Below are 18567 nucleotides of genomic sequence, written 5' to 3'. Positions count from 1 at the left end.
TGGCAACATTTCGAAAAAACTATATCTAAACTGATGATATGAATTTATATTGTATTATATTATATTAAATTAATCTTCCGTCTCATAATATACTCGCCACGTTCAATATTTTGAGAGTTATATTAGATGAATTTTGATCAATATTTTAAGATTTATTTTTCATCAACATAGTGATATTAGAAGAATTGTGACTTGCAACACTTTAGTGTAGTTTTGAATAGCTATATTTTAATTTAAAATATTAAATTAACTTCATCTGAATTAACTTTTAAAATTAGTTAAATTAACTCTTAAAAAAAAGATGAGAAGTATTTTGAAACGGAAGGAGTAGCTATTTACTGTTACAACAGGTCACTTACCCTGTTTTATAGATTTTCAGTGCATGCTCTCATGTAGTCAATTTTTTTTTGCCATGAATGATTAACTTATCATGAAATTAATCTAGTAGACGTCTAAGTTTATAAAAAGTAAAATCAGTCATAATGCGTATTTCACATTAATCTTCATCACTAGAACAATCATATATTTCTAATCATGCACGGCAAGAATACTCTAGCGTGACTAACTTTTACTTTTCCGGTTTCTCCATAACGTTCCGTATTGAAGTTTGATTAAATTTAAGTTTATGTAGGGAAATCTTACACCAGGGATATAGTGCTCCTAGCTAACAAAGGCAACTACGCTATATCCAACATGACTCAAGTTGAAGAAATCTCATTAAGGATAAAACAGTATTTACCGGCCTTCCACCACAATTTATCCTTTCATGCACTTTATATTATATGGACAAAATTCATCTTGAGCATTTTTTAATGGTAATTCTGTGAATATAGTCAATTTTAAGAACATACATTTTGAATAATTATTGCTGACACGATATGATTGATAATTCAACTAAATAAAAACAAATGAAATTAAGTTCCTCTCCTGAACAATTTTTTTTAATGGTTAATCTAATCCATACGTATTTAAGTAGTCAGAATTTTTTCCACAATGGGAAAAAAATACAAGCGATGGGACTTCACTTAAAGTGGGGTAAGATATATAAGTAGCAAAATTAGTAGTTTGAATGAGAAAATAAAAAATTTAAAACAAAACGATTGCTGTCAATATCAATATAATCCATATTTTCATCCTAATTTAAAAGTGTTGCAATACCAACTTAGCAAATCTTGTTATGGTTAGACAATGGACAAGAACCCAAGATAATAATTTTGCTACAAATGTTAATTTTAGTACAAAATTGTTACTTTCTTCCTTCTCTTCTTCATTTCACATCTTTTCCTTTTCAGTTTCACGACAAAACTTGACATCTTTCATATAAACATCAATTATATAAATCTCCATCGATTTAAATTATCACTATTAATTAAATATCATGCATATAGTCTTAATATATTTCAGTGTTGAGGAACTTTTAACACCATCAAGTCACATTTGTTTTAAGAAGTCTTATTATGACCTGATCATATATAGACGCTCTTTATAACTTAAACTCAAAAGTATACAAATGTTGTAAGTACTAAAATGATAAAACTCTTTCTAGGTAATTATGTCATTCCAACAAACTCTTTTATGTAATAGAAAAAGAGTATAAAGCCGTTTCTATTTGTAACTTTTTTATTTTATTTTTTAATATAGATACAAAAGAATGAAAAGATGAGGTAGAATGAAATCCTTTTCAACGTCGAAAGGGAGAGATATAGTTGGCGTCTTTTGCCCTCTACGCAGCTTGAAACACGCACAGAAAGGCTAATATAGACACTCCCATTGACACGTTTCAACGCCTCCTTTTCTCTCTCTCACCACAAAAACCATTCTATTAGGGACATTTTGGTACGCGAAATAAGGTGAAATATTTCAGGACTAAGTTTGTTTTTCTATCTCTCTCTTTTTAAAAAAAATATTGTCAACCAGACGTAATATAAATCTTATTCCAGACTTAATACTAAGATATCCCACCTTATTCATCCATCTTGGGATTAGTTTAATTTCTCCCATCTCTAAGGTGGGATAAATTAGTTTAAGGATCCAAGACTATAAACCTAGGATAAGTTAATCAGTGTACCAAACAACCCCTTAATATTAGTTTGTAAGTTAGGTGTCATATATCAATGGTTTTTTCATATATAATACATAAACAAACATTTAGATTTGACGTTTTGGTAAGTAATACTCCAACTTTGAGTATGCATATCTAGACACCTTAACTCGCGTCCACTGTATTAACTAGCTGAACACTCCAGTTTACAAGATGATCATCTCGATACCTTCAAATTTATGTGTCACATCCAAGTGGGGTGTCCACGAAACACAATGGGATGAGTTGGAGTGTTTAGTTGTCAGTTCATACTTTAATTGAGGTGTCTGGATGTGCATTCTCAAAGCTGAAGTGCTTATTGAGGCCAAGTTTGAATGTCCGTTTACGTAAATACCTTTTATTTCTAGTACAAAGCAAGATTGGATGTATTCCTCTTTGTATTACATCAAAAGTGGTATTGAAAAAGAAATTAAGATAATAATTAAAAGAAAAAAAGAATGAGGGAGGGGGGTTGCTAATGCTAAATGCTAAATGCTAAATGCTAGGCTAGCAAAGGCCAAAACTCACGAGAGTAAGGAAGAAAGATAAATAAAAAGGCAGTTGGCTAATCGCATGTTTGCTTCACGCAAGCAGCTAAATGGGGTTTGCTTCATCGCGTGGCTTTAAAGACTTCATTTAGTGTTTAAAACTCCCCCCCCTTCTTAGCTTCCTCCACTAAACAAATATTATTCATCTACTATATTCATATACTTCTACTACAACATACATAAATATATAAAATTAAATAACCAACAAAAAAAAGAAATTAATACCAACAAATACCACCAACCAAACCCTAGTAATAAGGCATACTCTTTTTAATTTCTCCTCTACAAGCCCCTTCAAATTATGTTCCAAAAGAGGTGAATATTTGTCCAAGAAAATGAGCTCAAATCCTAGTAGTAGCACCGGTGGTACTGTTACCGCCACGGTTGGAGGAGTTGGTGGTGGGACTAGTGGAAGTACTAGTAGTGGAGGCGGAGGCGGTGGAGGAGGTGGTGGTGGTGGTGGAAGTGGAGGAGGACCATGTGGTGCTTGTAAATTCTTGAGAAGGAAGTGTGTTGCTAATTGCATTTTTGCACCTTATTTTGATTCTGAACAAGGTGCTGCCCATTTTGCAGCTGTTCACAAAGTGTTTGGAGCTAGCAATGTTTCGAAACTCCTCCTTCATATTCCTGTCCACAAGAGGCTTGATGCAGTTGTTACCATTTGTTATGAAGCTCAAGCGAGGCTCCGAGACCCCGTCTACGGTTGCGTTGCTCACATCTTCGCTCTTCAGCAACAGGTCAGTATATGAAACTTTCAGCGTATATAACTTAAATTCGTGATATATAGCCCTTTGTAATCTTTGGTTTTATTTCTTACATGACTACTAGTATTTTAGCTGACGATCCATCATGTCAAAATTTTGTTTCTTGAAAAAGACTCATCATTTTGTCCTCATAAGAATAGTTTTAAGTTTTTTATTTTTAAAATTTTTTTTGGTTAAGTCTGTCTTATCACTAAAGTTGGTAAACTAAAGACACTGGCCTTTTCTTCTTCCGTTACAAATCGTTTTGCTTCTTCTTTTAGACTTTTTTTTTTTTTCTAACAAATGATTTATCAATATCTTCACTCTACTTCCACTTTGTGTCTTCATTTGTACAGATAAATACAAGACACAATCTCATTTGCGTATTCAAGAATCTATACTACTATTTTTTAACCATTTTCTCTCCATGCGTTACAAATGTGAAACTCTGAAATGTATTCTTGGAGTTATAAGAAATCTCTATATCTCAATGAGAGTTCAGATTATGATGATCCTGAAAACAAAGTACTTTGTTTCAATTTGGGTTGTCCGTTTACAAAAAAAGGTCGGTTTCTTTTTTTAGACAACTCCTTCGTTCTAACTCTCTACATACGTTTAAAGTTTAAGAGTACTCAAGATACAAAATTCTTCTAAATTTTCTTTAATTATGTCAAGTCAAAATCAGATAAACAAATTGAAACGGGGGAAGTATTTTAATTTATTCATTGACCAAGATACAAATTTTCTTTTAAGACTAGTGATGAGAAGAGACAGCTTTTACGCATTAGTGTTTATGTAGGAAATAAAGCTTACCTTCGTATTAATTGAGGAACATGGTGTTGGATCTGGCACTGGTTGTCAAAAGTAAGATAAAAAGACTTCTTCTTAAGGTTGCGATGATGAGTATGTTTTAAGATTTTGAGTTGGCATATGTTAATTTGTCTCCAACATTTTTGTGGGGAAATTTTAGCAATTAAATAAACTCCTATATATGTGACTGTGAGTGTAGATAATATACTCATATTCAGATTACTTAATAGATCTTGAACAAGATTTTCATGTACAAAGGGGAAATGGACCATGATGTGTTGCATTTAGGGAACAGTTTTAAACTTTGCTGAAATCAAGAAGTTGTTTGATAGATTAACTTATGATGATGTGGGCAACAGTGACTCCACTTTTCTCTTCCATAACTCTATCAATTTTGCTGTTATTAAGGAAATGGTGGGCATAGGCATAATTTTTTATTTTTTTTTTCTATTCGATGTTCGATTTTAGAAGCCCGATTAAATTTGAATTTGTACTTGGTTGGACTCATTTATGGGAGGCCATGCTTCTAAAGGAAAACTTTTTATTTCTGATGGTCAAAACCGAGACATCTGATTATGGATTATCTCGTTATCCCAAATTCATAGAAATAGAAATATTCTTTCTCTTTAAAAGAAATGGAATTGCTTTTCTACCTTTAAAGTATATTTTGGTTATTTTTAGCACAAGGGACAATGACCACTCTTTTGTTGTTTCTCTAAGAAGCATGTTGAAACCGATACTCCTCAACAAGTATAATACTTAGAAATTAAAAGAAGCTTTTTTTTTTTAACTGATCCTTCGTTTTAATTTATGTGACATTATTTGACTTAAAATAAAATTCAATATAGAAATAAAGACTTTTAAAAGTCATGTTCGAGAACAAACCGTAGACATTTGCATGACTGCAATTCTATAAATTATTTTATTAAGGGTAAAAAATAATAATTTAGAAGTTAATTGTTTCTAGTTATTGAAATGTAACTTTTCTTTTGACATAGAATTAAAAAGGAGTGTGTCACATAGATCAGTACAGTGGGAGCAGTAAGTAACAAGTGCGACTCTTTCTTTTTCTCATACCATTAATCCTGTTAGCAGCTTGACTTAAGTTTTGATCTACCAATTAATTAGAATATAATAGTGAATTGTGTCTGCTTGTTGATATACTTGTCCTTTTTAAAACATTTTTAACGTTAATTAACAGTGTAATATGTTTGGTATACACTACATTTAGTTGCTTTCAGTATAAGGGATAATAAGTTTGATTCATTAAATGGATTACAAAACTGATTTTTAATTGAAGTTGTAGTTCAATAATTCACTTGAAATGGAGATTTATTAAGATTATTGTCTCCGTGTCTGCTGGTTGACTTTGAAGGTTATTACATTTGGATCATTTAATTTCTTTCAATTTTATCAATTGGAGTATTGGGAATAGGGAATTGCTTTGATGACTTCTATACTTTCAGAAACTAGAACCTAACCCAATTTCTATTCCCTTGAATCCCAAAGTCCTTGCTCTGAAATATGTGGAACCTATAAAATATTCAACTCCTTATGTGGCAACATTTGAGTTTTAACTTGACACAAAATTTAATTTAAAATGACTTTTTTTGAAAATTTGTGGTCTAAAACACTTCTTGATCATTTTTATGAGAGAAAATACTCTATTACCATCTTGAACTATACGCGAAAAGATTGAGACACACCCGAACTTTAGGAGGGTTCTATTACACTTAGACTAGTTAAAATCGTATTTTTAACAACCTTAGTGCCTACGTGGCACAACACACTGAAGGATCCACGTCGGCACACGTGTGTGCCACGTAGACACTAAGGTTGCTAAAAATACGATTTTAATTAGTCCAAGGGTAATAGGACCCTCCTAAAGTTCGGCTGTGTCTCATCCTTTTCGCGTATAGTTCTAGGTGATAATAGCGTATTTTCCCTTTTTATAATGGTAAGTCCTTGTAAAAAAAGGATTTTAAAGTTATAAATATAAGTTTTTTATTACAGTAAGGTATCATTAACTAACTAATGGTGGTTTAGAAAAATGGCATAAGTATGAAAAAAGTGAAGTAAATATGGGACCTTTAGAACCAAGATCTTTGATGATTAATTTTGTCATTCCTATAGCAATAAAATCACCCCCCAGTTTACTTTGTGTGCACTTTGATCTGGCTTTGTAATTTGTGTAAGGGTTGACGTGAGTCCATTAGTTTTTGTTCATAATCTATATTGTATTAAAAAAAAAGAGTAAATATTTAAAAATAAGTCATCAAGGGTAAACACACTGAAGGTCTCCGGTTCGAGTCCGGGCTACACTGGATATATATTGCAGGGGTGGCTCAAGGATAAGGTTAGTAAAACGTTTGTTTTAGGCCTCAAAAAATTTAATATGAATTTTATGATTTTAATTTCACTTAAAATAATATTAAAGATTGTAAAATATAAAATATAAAAGATAAAAAATTTAAATTAAATTAAAAGGAAAGAAGAACTGTCTACATTTTATTAAAAATATTCTAAAACTTTTTATCAAATCATCATAGTAATAAATAAAGTTTTCCTAATAATGTTCAAGGTAATGCATTGCAAACAAATGACTAACATATTATTAGTTAAAATTAGTCTTTACTTTTATAAATAATAAAATTACTATGTGAAGTTAAATGCTTAATGTCTTCTAAGAATACTACACTAAAAAAAAAAATAGTACGTAAGAATAAAAAAAATAACTCTAAATTATTGATAATATTTTTGTTACGTGCATATATTTAAGGCTTCATATTAAAATTTAACTTTAGGCCACTAATTTTAGTGAGACCGTTGTTGTAGTTTGTAAACCCAATTACTTCTGGAAAACAGAAAAGTAAACGTACTAGTGTATCTTAACTTAAGATAGATGTTGAAATTCATAAAATTTAAATAAATCCCAAATCGTCTCGGACCAGGCTTTATATTTGTGAAAGATAAGTTTATGCATACCGATTCAGATTTTAGGTTCCGAATATTTTATGTAACTTGTTGCACAGTATTTTTTTTTGTTTCATTTTGACATGTATCTTGAACAGTTATAACTTTAGGCACTTAATAATTCAAATGTTACCGTAATTTTAATCTCTTCCTCTATCATTTTTGAACTGAAATAATTCAAAGCATAATTAATTTTGGCAAAATGTGCAGCATGAAACTATTCATTTTTCGGATATGGTATGTTATATATCCACTCCCTCTGCCCCAAGTTATGCATCCTACTTTTCTTTATAGTTTGTTGAGTTTCTAACAAAGAATGCCACACTTTTTACTTGAAATTAAATTAACTTGAAATTGTCCATTACTATGGATTGTTTTAGATCATCAATTTTAAAAGTCTTTTATTTCTTAAACTTCATGTTCAGTCAAATACCCAACATATAAACTGCGATGGAGGTAGCAGGAAAAAGTATGACTTAATTTCTATTACAATTTTTTCATGCATCATAAAACTCAGGTAGTGAATTTACAAGCGGAGCTCTCATACTTACAAGCCCACCTAGCAACTTTGGAGCTTCCAACACCACCACCACCTCCACCTCCACAACAACCTCCGACGATGCTCCAACAGCCAGCACTCACCATAGCAGACTTGCCAACAGCAGGTTCCTCATTGCCAGCAGCCTATGATTTATCCTCACTTTTTGACCCAATGGTTCAACCCTCGTGGGCAATGCAGCAGCAGTCTAGACCGCTGCCCCCGCCCCCTATGGAGCCGCGCCAATTTGTTGGCAGTACTAGACCTCCAGTGGACATGTCACCATCCACCTCAGGCGGGGGCAGCGGCGATCTTCAAGAATTGGCTCGTGAACTTCTGCATCGACATGGATCCCCAACAGTGCCATGCACAGAACCATCAGCTTTGCCACCACCACAGACCAAGTGAGAGACACTTTATTCAAAAGTACTGACTTATGATATGTTAAATAGTGGTACTCATGAGATATATTTTTCTAAAAAAAAAAGAAGGTTTCGATTTTATTTAATCAAAAAAAGAAAAAAATACTTAGGTAAAGTCATTTCCATGACTACCCATGGGAAAAAAATATCTTTAATTTTCACCCGATTTGTAATTTTTCTTGATCCTTCCCCTTTTTGTTTATTGTACTTTTTTGGATTAATACTAATTACATTCAATATTAGTTATAGATAATGCTTAATTACTTTAAATTACTCCCTGTGTGTATTCCAATATAGAAGAAAACTTCAAATTTCCTTTGGTGGTTACTTTGTTTGAATTGAGTGTTGAATTTCTATTCTTTGTCTAATTGAGTTTAATTTGTTGATACTTCATTCATGTCTTCTTCACTGTAAATCCAACAACTCATTTATAGTTTTGTTAGTGAGCTATATATGGGTGTAAATTGAATTGCTTTACGTACACTCATATAAGATTTTGATTTATTTTATTTTGTTTCGTTGTTAGATTATTTTTTTTCTTCAGAAAAGAGTTTATTTAGACTAAAATCTACATTTATTTATTGACTCAGCTAATAATTATAAAACATCTCAATCACTTGCGTTTATGTCTTATTCCTTTAATCAATTTAGTGACACTACTGCTTGTATTAGGATAGGTTGTGAAAGTTTTAAGAGGAGAGGTGAATTACTCTTTTCAATTTATCAGTCGACTTATTATTCTAGTCAATCAACTAAGGAAACTATATAAAGTAACTCAAGTGCTACGAATACTGTAAAAACAATTGCTGAAAGGTAAATACGACACCAAGTATTTTATACTGGTTGGGACCTAGAAGAGGTCTTATTCTGATCTCCTTGGTTTGCAAGGAATTCTACTATCTCTTCATTTGGTGAATAAATCAGTACAAGATTTGAGTAAAACTTTTTGGCTTATAGCCTTATACTCACACTCTTTTACTTTTTCTCATTTTTGAATTTAAGTTTGAATTTAAGTTTGATGCATCATACGTGTATTTTTTTGATATACAATATCTCACCACCTATGTCTTTCTCTTCTCTCCTTTTAAATACACAGTCAACTTCTAAAGAATGCAATGTTTAATAAAAATAGAGCAAAAAGCTAGAGAAGTTAAAGACAAATTGTATGTTTAATTTCTTCCTTAATCTTTCATTTTTTAAATAGTAAAGGTTGGGCTACTAGTTATTTGGAAGATTTAAAATAAAAAGTAACTCAAGAGATTTGAATTGAAAATGGAATGTAAAATATCATATTTTCAAGTATAAAGTTAGACCATAATTATGATCTTAATTATCCTAAACCAGCGATCTTCCTTCCTTTATGATAGGGTTTTGAGATAGGTAAAAACTTACACTCGCCCGGTGTATACACTAAGTCAATACATGCATGCCATGTGTTTGAATTTAAAGTTCATGTTACTTAACCATGATTAATGAATATGTATTTTACTTAATTTAATTACATTACCATGATAAAGAACATTAGTTTGGTGTATACACCGGATGCGTGTAAACCTTTGAGATATGTAAATGGTCCTCCTTTTTTTTAGTTCAAAATTTGATTCTTCTTTCCTTTGATACAAGATGGTGCAATTAGTTGTTGAAGGAGTATTTTGATATCTTTTCTTTTGGGCAGTCGTTTGATTGATGCTCTTTACTTATGGGTCTTTTTTTCAACTACTCTTGATTAGTTCTTTCACAGTACAACTCTCTAAAGTTGTCATGCATTGAAATTGGACATTATCAGGTTACTTCTATCAACACCCCTCGACATGTTGAGACCCTTTCCTGAATTTCAATAACGCAAAATACTTTGAACATCGAACGGAATGGTGCTTTAGTTTAGTAGCATCCACTCCATCAGTCATACCTTTTGGACACATGACTAATACTGTTGAACTTAATTCTAGTATACTGTCTTTAATTTATTTGGAGACATATATATCTTAGGATAGACAAAGAAATAAAGTAAAGCACACACAAATAAGAAAACGTATTTGAGATTAACAAGTATTAGATTTTTTTTTTTTTCAAGTTTTAAGTAATCATTAACGAATCTCATGATACAGATTAAGGAGGAGTTTATGTCTTTTACGTCTCAAAAAGGATAATGGGACACCACAAGTCTGTATCAATTTCCTTTTTAGTTTTTATTATTAGTGTTTGAAGTACAAGTTATCTTTTCTTTTTTTTTATTCGGTGTTCGATACCCGCATTGGAGTTTGATTAATTCGGATTTGTGCCGAACCCGAGACCTCTAGTTAAGGAAGGAGCAGCCCCATCCGCTGCACCACATCCTTTGGTGGTAAAGTACGAGCTATCACCAATTCAGAGTGTTGGCCTAGGACTATGATTTCTTTAATAACACCATTTTCTTCCCCCTATTTTATTTTTTGGTAAAGGATATATAAATAGCACTTCGGATGAAATTATTGACACAAAAATAGTCATTGAATTTTAATTATATTTCGTAGTCATTTGTTGGTAGTTTTATACAATACTAATACAAATTTTTACCCATAAATTCGCTGCTCTATTTTTTTTACGAACTGTATCAATATGGTATATAAATTGTATCAATATGGTATATAAACTATATATGAACTACTTGAGCCAAAATGGCCCAAATTATGAAATAGTCATAATATGAAATTTGTTTGGACCGTCTGACCATGAATGTCCAGACTCAAACGTGGACCAATTGTTTTGAAAAGTATCATTCCATGTCCTTTTTCCTTTACTTTTTTTTTGTAATTTTTATTATTCAGAATAATGTGTGTTTATAATTAGTTGCAATCGACTATGCAATCAATTTTTTTTCTTTTTTTACTTTGAAGAAACATAATACTACCATTTTGTTCATTGAAGTTTCTTCATTTTTTTCCACTTTGTTTTGTTTTTCTATAATTTCTAATATTAAATTATTACAGTTTCCTGATCATGCATTTTGGTGTAATAATAAAGATACTGGGCGACGCCCACAAATACATGTTTTTGGGACTGCCATTTAACTTAATTATACCCACCCAAAGTTAATTTATTTATTTTTTACAAGTTAACCGATTTAGGATCAACTTTAGACATACGTGACTGAAGTTGTGAAATTCAGTCTGATTTCAAATATTTATTTTCCGGAGTGTGGTCTTATGATTTTTTATTTTTTCGAAAGTGGTAACTTGGTCTTGTGCCCTATCCCCTTTCATCCTGTGTGCACTTAAGGAGGAGTATATTTCAAACAAGCATTCACATGTGATAGCTAGGTCTTTAGTTTGTAATTTGGATTAGTCGAGATGATTTTATTCTCCCTAATCTTGCTTTTGGGTACACTTCTAATGGGATTGTTTATTCATTTGACCAATCAGAGCCACACATCATATCCATCAAGCTAAACAACATTCTATTTACAATCTGCATCAAGTCTTTCATCTGAAGTGCGACCTACTAGACTGACCCTGACGTGGAGGGTACCTACCCTGAGAACCTCTGCCTCTGAATTGTGAGAAATGAACTTACAAGTGAAAAAAGTTACTTCCAGTCAAGTGTAGAACCAGTTTTCTGATTGAATATATTATATCGACTGATATAGAAGTATGATTAGTTCTCAAAAAGGCTATACACCTATCTTTATCAAGTGAGGTCCAACTTCAGAAGATATAACTTTGTCCTTAGTAGAGTGAAATGGAAGATTTTTGCCATTTGCTGCTTCTGGATCTGCAGTATCTCCTTAGGATCTTGAGTAGTATCCTTAAATCTTTTTTTCTCTAATCCAAACACTTGGATTTTCGCATCACTAGAACAACTACACCTCACTCTCGAACAACTACATGTCAGTCTTAAACAAGTTGGAAATCAGCTAGCTATATACGATTGAATCCTCACTGATCATGTTTATCTATTTAAGTATCAAAAAACAAAACAAAAAAAAGAGCTACAAAGGAAATGGTTTCACATGACAAAAACTGAAGCTGATAAACCAACACTTGAGGGGCATAGTCACGAACACCCTTGTTTCTTCCAACCATATTGTACTCTTGTTGCCGAAAGACCAGCTGAGACGATGTTTCAGCATTTGAGAGTTGCTTATATCCACAAGAACATGAAGAGCTCATCTCTAAATTGTATCAGGCACTGAACCACTTAACAGAAATATGAAAAACATACCTCTGCTTGTTTTGTTGATACAAGCAGCTGTGACTTGTGATACTTTCCTGGGCAGTATGTTGTATCAAACGTACAGCAAGAGTGATGATACCTGAACCAAAGCCAACATTTTAAATTAAAACACTAGGCTCAAAAATCTTGACATAGCCGGTGCACGAGACTATATTGTGCTTGAATATATGCACGTTCACATATTTACGAGTATATTCACCAGGTCAGATTGGAAAAAGGTAAACTCCTGTGTCCAGTTTTCTTTGTTTTTCTACCCCTTTTTCTTATTGGGAAGTGGGAATGGCTGCAGTTTATGTAGACAGGTTTTGGCAAACCAGTTTCTTTAGTGAAAAAAGTGTACGTACCGGCAGATAGGAAAACAAGACTGTTTCTCATATAGATACAACAGAGAGAAACTCCGGGCTACAGCAAGAAAGCATCAGTTTCTCAATGCACCAAGTTTGATGCGTAATCTCTCAAAACAAGCTCCACTTCTCCAACTACCCCAAGTTTCTTGAACCAACGAGCCAATAATTCAGAAGCTTCTCTGCCAAGCACAACACCATCCCTCTCCAAATCAATCAAAACATCAAGTGCCCTGCTCAGGTTGTTTTCTGTTTCATAAACTGTCAATAGCAATGTGATACACTTATCATTTGGTTCTATGCCAACTCTTCTCATATTTTCAAATGCAATACAAGCTTCACTCAATTGACCGGCCATAATATAGGCATTCATAAGCAGACCACAAATCGTCGCATCAGGGATTACTCCTGCTAACTGAAGTGCGTCAAAAACTCTTTGAGCTCCTTTGCTATCACCACTCATCGAATAGGCTCTCAGAAGTGCTTTATAAACTTCTCTTCCGGCATATATCTCTTGTTCTTCCATTTCCTTCAGTAGAGCCTCTCCTTGATCAAGCTTTCCAGCTCTGACATAGGCCATGATCATTGATCCAAAGGACCTCTTATCCAATTGTACTCCAAGCAACCTCATCTCTTCAAAAGTATCTTCAGCCAGCTTTAGGTTACCAGCCTTGCTATACATGTGAACTAAAGCTGTCAGCATCACCTGATCACATGTGAAACCTCTACTCTTCATGCATAAGAGCACACTTTCAGCTTCATTCAGCCGATTCTGCTTTGCATAGCTATGAATTATCTTGGTGTAATCACGAACATTGGCTTCAAATGATTCTGCTAAGAGGCATAATTCAGCTACCTGAGATACAGAAAGTGCACTAAGGAGTTGATAAATTAACTGATTTCCTTGTCTTCATTCAAAAACTTGTTGAAAATTCGGTGGACAGACTAGTAAGCACATAGTTTACTGAAATCAAGAAAATTCACAATAATTGTAGCCCTGTTCCTGATTCCTATCTTGCTAAGTGGACTAGGATCAGAGAAGGATGTGTCTTTAGTCATTCTTAATCAAACTGTGACTCAACAAATGATTTTCTAGATTCCAACAATTCTCGGGCTAGATTGACCACAATTTAATTCACTTGAAGGGTTTAATATTGAAAAGGAGATGAATAACTCTTTATTGAAAAACAACACAATGAAAAAGAAGAATTAAATGCTCTTTAAGAGAATACTAGAACTACTAGAGGACTATCCATAGACTTAAATATTATCACGTGATGGATTTGGAAGATCGGAACTGTTAACCCCTTTAAACAAAAAATGAAAAGGCGATTGAGCTTTTTGTACCGATGAATTTTCTAGGTATAGTGGCTTCAAATGACTCTTCTGAGAGAGAAGGCATATAATAACCAGTCCTAGAAATTTCATAGCCATCGCAAGGGTTCGTAAAGATAATTCTATATTCACGAACCATTAATGAATTAGAGAATCTTCATGGTATTCTAGTGATCCTACTTTCCTGGTTGAAAGGGGTTTCAAATACTAACATGGCAAGCACTGGCCTGATGCATTCATACATCTTATCTGAATAAGCTAGCACTTAGATTTCTGGTCTGTTCCCTCAACCTCTCCAGAAAAACCTCTACCATTTCCCCAGGTCTAAACTAATGAAGTTTTTAGGATTACTACGAAATAGGAGCTATACATGACAGACAGTAAAAGCAACCAGCAATGTCAGCTAAACTGTTCAGTAAACTTACAAACAAGAGGGACTTTAAATCACACCTTTAGCAGTCCACTCGGATTTCAGAGTTCACACTTCACCTAGAAGTAAAGAGATTCTCCTGTAAATCACTTCCTCTAATAAAAAGTGAGGAGATCACACAGACTCTTAACTATTAAAGCCACCTGCACTGAGAAGCAGTTGAGAATAACTTGCTGCCAGGAAGACTGAAGGACATTACTTGTTCACACAGACCTTAATGTGATTCAACTGAATTACTTTTCCAGGCTGAACCTTACAAGATTACACGGATCCCCTTTTCTTCTTCTCATGGAAGACACAGAATATATAAACTCCATTAGAAACGCTATGTGCAACTTCAGGTGAAATAGTTCAGAAATTTGCAAGCAAGACTAAAAATCAAGGCATTATCTGTCCTGTAGAGATCAACCTTCACCCAGAATTTTGATTATTTTACCGTACATCACCTTTCAAGATCAACCCTACACCTGGAATGATTGCTTGAGCCTAGCCATATTTTCACTTCTACAGTCCTTACCCACTCTATAAAAGGATACAAGACTTGGCAAAAGAGACCTTGTTTTTATATTTTTTGCTGGTAGCTGTTTCGATATTCAAATGATATTGCAGTTGCACTTAACTTATTTTTCTCTGGGAAGTGCAGTAGTCGTGGTGACAAGAATGTTACAGAGTGGCCTTCAGGGCTTGGTTCAAGTGGCAAAGGTTGAGGGAGTTGTGACTTAGGTCACAGGTTCAGCAGCTTGTATAAAAGCCCAGTCAGCAGCTAATGAAGGCAGTTACACAGCTAACTTGAACCAAAACTATAGAATTATGTAGGGAAAAGGTAGTGACTTGGTACTTTTAAATCACATGAATGAAATTTGAATGCCTAGGATCAGCACAGGCTGATGGATGTTTCATTTATTTGCTTAAGAAGGTGCAATAGATTAATAATCATCAATTTTAAAACAAGATAGAGACAGCAAACCAAGAAACGTTTTTGCTCTTTTTTTCCCTTTGAGTAGATAAAAGTTCATTTGATGATTCATTACAATAGTCTTCCACACCCTTACCATACTCCCATCTACAGATCATGTCTAAAAATGATCATAGATGTTCTTCACACTTAGGAGCTTTTCAAACAAAGGGAAACACACAGTATGGTAATTGTTTTATGCAGGGGAAGTTCAAACAACGGCTTCCAAATGCATATGAAGCAACGGCTGAGAATATATATAAATCAAAAGCTTAAGAAGAGGAAACAAACATTGTTTGACAAGAAATGGTATCAAATTCCTGTATGACTAAAGTTAACCCACCATAAAGTGATGGCACTAATACTTCAAGCCATTACGCCAAATCACATGTGCTGCCATAGTGAGCCCTCCAACTAAACTCCAAAAGGATGGAAAGGACAGAGAAAACGTGGGGAATGGACTTGGATCCAAAGACAAGGGTATTCAATTGAGAAACTGAAAGAACAAACAAATTAGCATCAATGGATAAGGTATGGAAGACATGAAAAAAAGGAACAATGCACATTATTTGGTCGACTAGATTCAGAACCACTGATGAAAATGGTTGAAAAGAGAACACCTTCAAGCTAGTAACAGCAGGAATATCAACAGTTGTTGAGCAAAAAATTATGGAGATGGTTCCAAACAGTGGCTTAGACACAGAGTGAAGCATAAAAACTCTACATTGGAAAATTATATTGTATACATATGTCAAGAATTACTTACATAGTTACATATATATTAAGCCTTAAACACCCTTAACAAAGTTTCCGGTTTCGCCATTGGTTCCAAATGACCACCCTTGAGTGATGTGCCTTCAGGTGAGCTTTGAAAAGGTGAAGATGGAGGAAAATCAACGACCAACCAATAGCAGGTAGAAAGAATTTCAACTATTTCTGTTTACATCCATCAAGTTTAATGAAGGCAATGTGACAGTCGAGCACGCACAATTTAATCTACGCTTGAGTTAAAACGTGGTTAAAGTAATGGCTTTAGTCAACAATCGAATGCTAATCCAGCAAACTTTAAGCAACAAACTCATAATCACTGCAAACAAAAGCCAACAGCAAGCAAGACTTGGGTGAAATCAACAAAGCGACATTACCTCAAAATACATGGGATGATTCAGCCTGTCCAATTCTTTAAGTACAGCAAGCCAATCAGCTCTCTCAGGCTTCATACTCTTCACCCAAGCCTCTAACAAGAGTGACAAACTACCCTTTTCAGGTGAATAGCATATAATCTGTTGCATTAATGCCTTACATCTATTTATCATCTTTGGTGGTAGCTTCAAGATTGCCTTTTTCTGTTCCTCAGTAATATCAGAACCTATCTTAACCCACTTATACCTTGATTTATCACTATCTAATGCTACATCACTCTCTGCTGATAAAGGCTTAAAACCCAATTCACAACACCCAAAGATGTTAACTTTTTGCAAGAAAAAAACACCCTTTAAAGAGTAATGACGGATTCTTGCTCTTCCAATGGTATTGGTTAGTACATATGGTTGAGTGGAACAAGAAAAGACATCAGATACCACAAAACCCATGTCAAAAAACAGATAATTAATACAAGAACACTGCAAATTTTTGCTAATTGAAGTAATATGCAAGCGGAAAGTCAGTAGAAAATCTAACTTGGCATCATCACTGCAAGCAGCCAATCAAGAATTGGTACAGGGACAAACGCAAGTGTTGCTTGGAAAATAATTGGAGGGGCTAAGTGGATACTGGATAACATAACGGGTTAGTTTTTACTTTATTAAGTGCCAGTTTAATGCGGCCAACACAGAATTTATTTCGAAATTAATTTTAAAATGAATTTATTTTATGTTTAATTGAGCCAAAATTATAAAATATTTTAAAATTATATTACTTTATTTTTATCCACTTATTAAACTTGACCGAGGAGTATTCAAAAATGTTCGAATTTACTTGTGACTATTTTTATAATTTGATTTCATGTTTGTTTTTATTTTTAACAGATTAAAAAAAAAGATAAAAAAAAAATATATATAAAGTTACTATAAACCATTATTTCCTTAATAAGTATGTCAAGTCAAAATATAGTAACTGAATTCAAATGGAGAAAAATAATACTAAATAGATATGATATAGTTTTAGTTTGTTCGGACAATTACTTTTAAAAGGTTTTATAATTTTTTTTATTGAATTACTTGTTTGATTTTCATATTTTATATTTTAATTAATGATTAACCTATAGCTCAAGAAGCTAAGATAATATAATATTATTTTAATTTGATAATACTCTAAATTTCTTTGTATCTGAGATTGTGGTTCAGTTGAAAATTCAAAAGAAATATTAATTTTTGTTTTAAAATGTTTTGACTTAAAATTATTTTTGGCCTCCTTGTACATTAAAAAAATGTTTCAGCTTGAATTATAAATTAGGAATGTAAGTATTTTTTGTAGTTATTTCTTCTTTCTTGTTTAGTTAGAAGAAAAATTAAGTCTTCAGTATGAATATATTTACACGTATAAATTACAATAATCAACAAGTATTCTTCACCTAATTTGAATGATTCATTCATCAGGTCATTAGGTGCATTTATGATTTTACTATAATTTAACGTATCTTAATTACTTAATTTTAAATAAAATTTTAATATTATTAAATTAATTTTTTTTTACCATTAAATCTGTCACCATTGATATTACTATAACTACCGATCGATCATCCCATTACCAAAATACTTTCAATTACAACTTTATTACTACTATCACCATCACCAAATACTAATCACAACTTTGTCGCCACTAACACCAATCACTGCCTTATCAATTATTACAATACAATAATTGTTACAACAACCACCATTATCGCCTCAAACAACTACAGCTAATCACTATCACTATCATTAGTCACTATTTTCTTATTCTTTTTTTCTTGTCTGGTATATTAAAATAAAATATTCAATAAAAATTGTGTAATTTGAAAAATCAATAAATAATTGGTCATTTTGTGTCTATTTTATTCATTATTATTAAATATCATTCATTATTCAGTGCATTTTAAAAAGTATTAAATCTGTTATACTTAAAGAATGATATATTCAAATTAACCTTATTATGCATTATTTCTTTAAGATGTGCGTCAAGTCAATAATAATAAAT

General features: G+C 32.8%; 2 protein-coding genes across 2 annotated transcripts; one reads left to right on the top strand and one right to left on the bottom strand.

Moving 5' to 3' along the window:
* The first annotated feature begins 2558 nt into the window (after positions 1–2558).
* LOC107873234 (LOB domain-containing protein 30) lies at positions 2559–8365 on the top strand. The gene is made up of 2 exons (XM_016719996.2): positions 2559–3365; positions 7672–8365. Exons 1-2 carry the CDS (start codon positions 2964–2966, stop codon positions 8098–8100), a joined length of 831 nt encoding a protein of 276 aa, XP_016575482.2. The 5' UTR covers positions 2559–2963; the 3' UTR covers positions 8101–8365.
* A 3328-nt stretch (positions 8366–11693) lies between these two features.
* Positions 11694–17189, bottom strand: LOC107873243 (pentatricopeptide repeat-containing protein At1g01970). Its single transcript, XM_016720007.2, has 3 exons — positions 16536–17189; positions 12671–13526; positions 11694–12405 (listed from the first exon to the last, which is right to left on the bottom strand). Exons 1-2 carry the CDS (start codon positions 16980–16982, stop codon positions 12753–12755), a joined length of 1221 nt encoding a protein of 406 aa, XP_016575493.1. The 5' UTR covers positions 16983–17189; the 3' UTR covers positions 11694–12405; positions 12671–12752.
* Between the last annotated feature and the right edge of the window lie 1378 nt (positions 17190–18567).

This window comes from Capsicum annuum, chromosome 1 (assembly GCF_002878395.1).
Source record: "Capsicum annuum cultivar UCD-10X-F1 chromosome 1, UCD10Xv1.1, whole genome shotgun sequence".
NCBI lineage: Eukaryota > Viridiplantae > Streptophyta > Magnoliopsida > Solanales > Solanaceae > Capsicum > Capsicum annuum.
The sequence above is the reverse complement of the archived record's forward strand: the minus strand, read 5'-3'. Positions and strand labels throughout refer to the sequence as shown.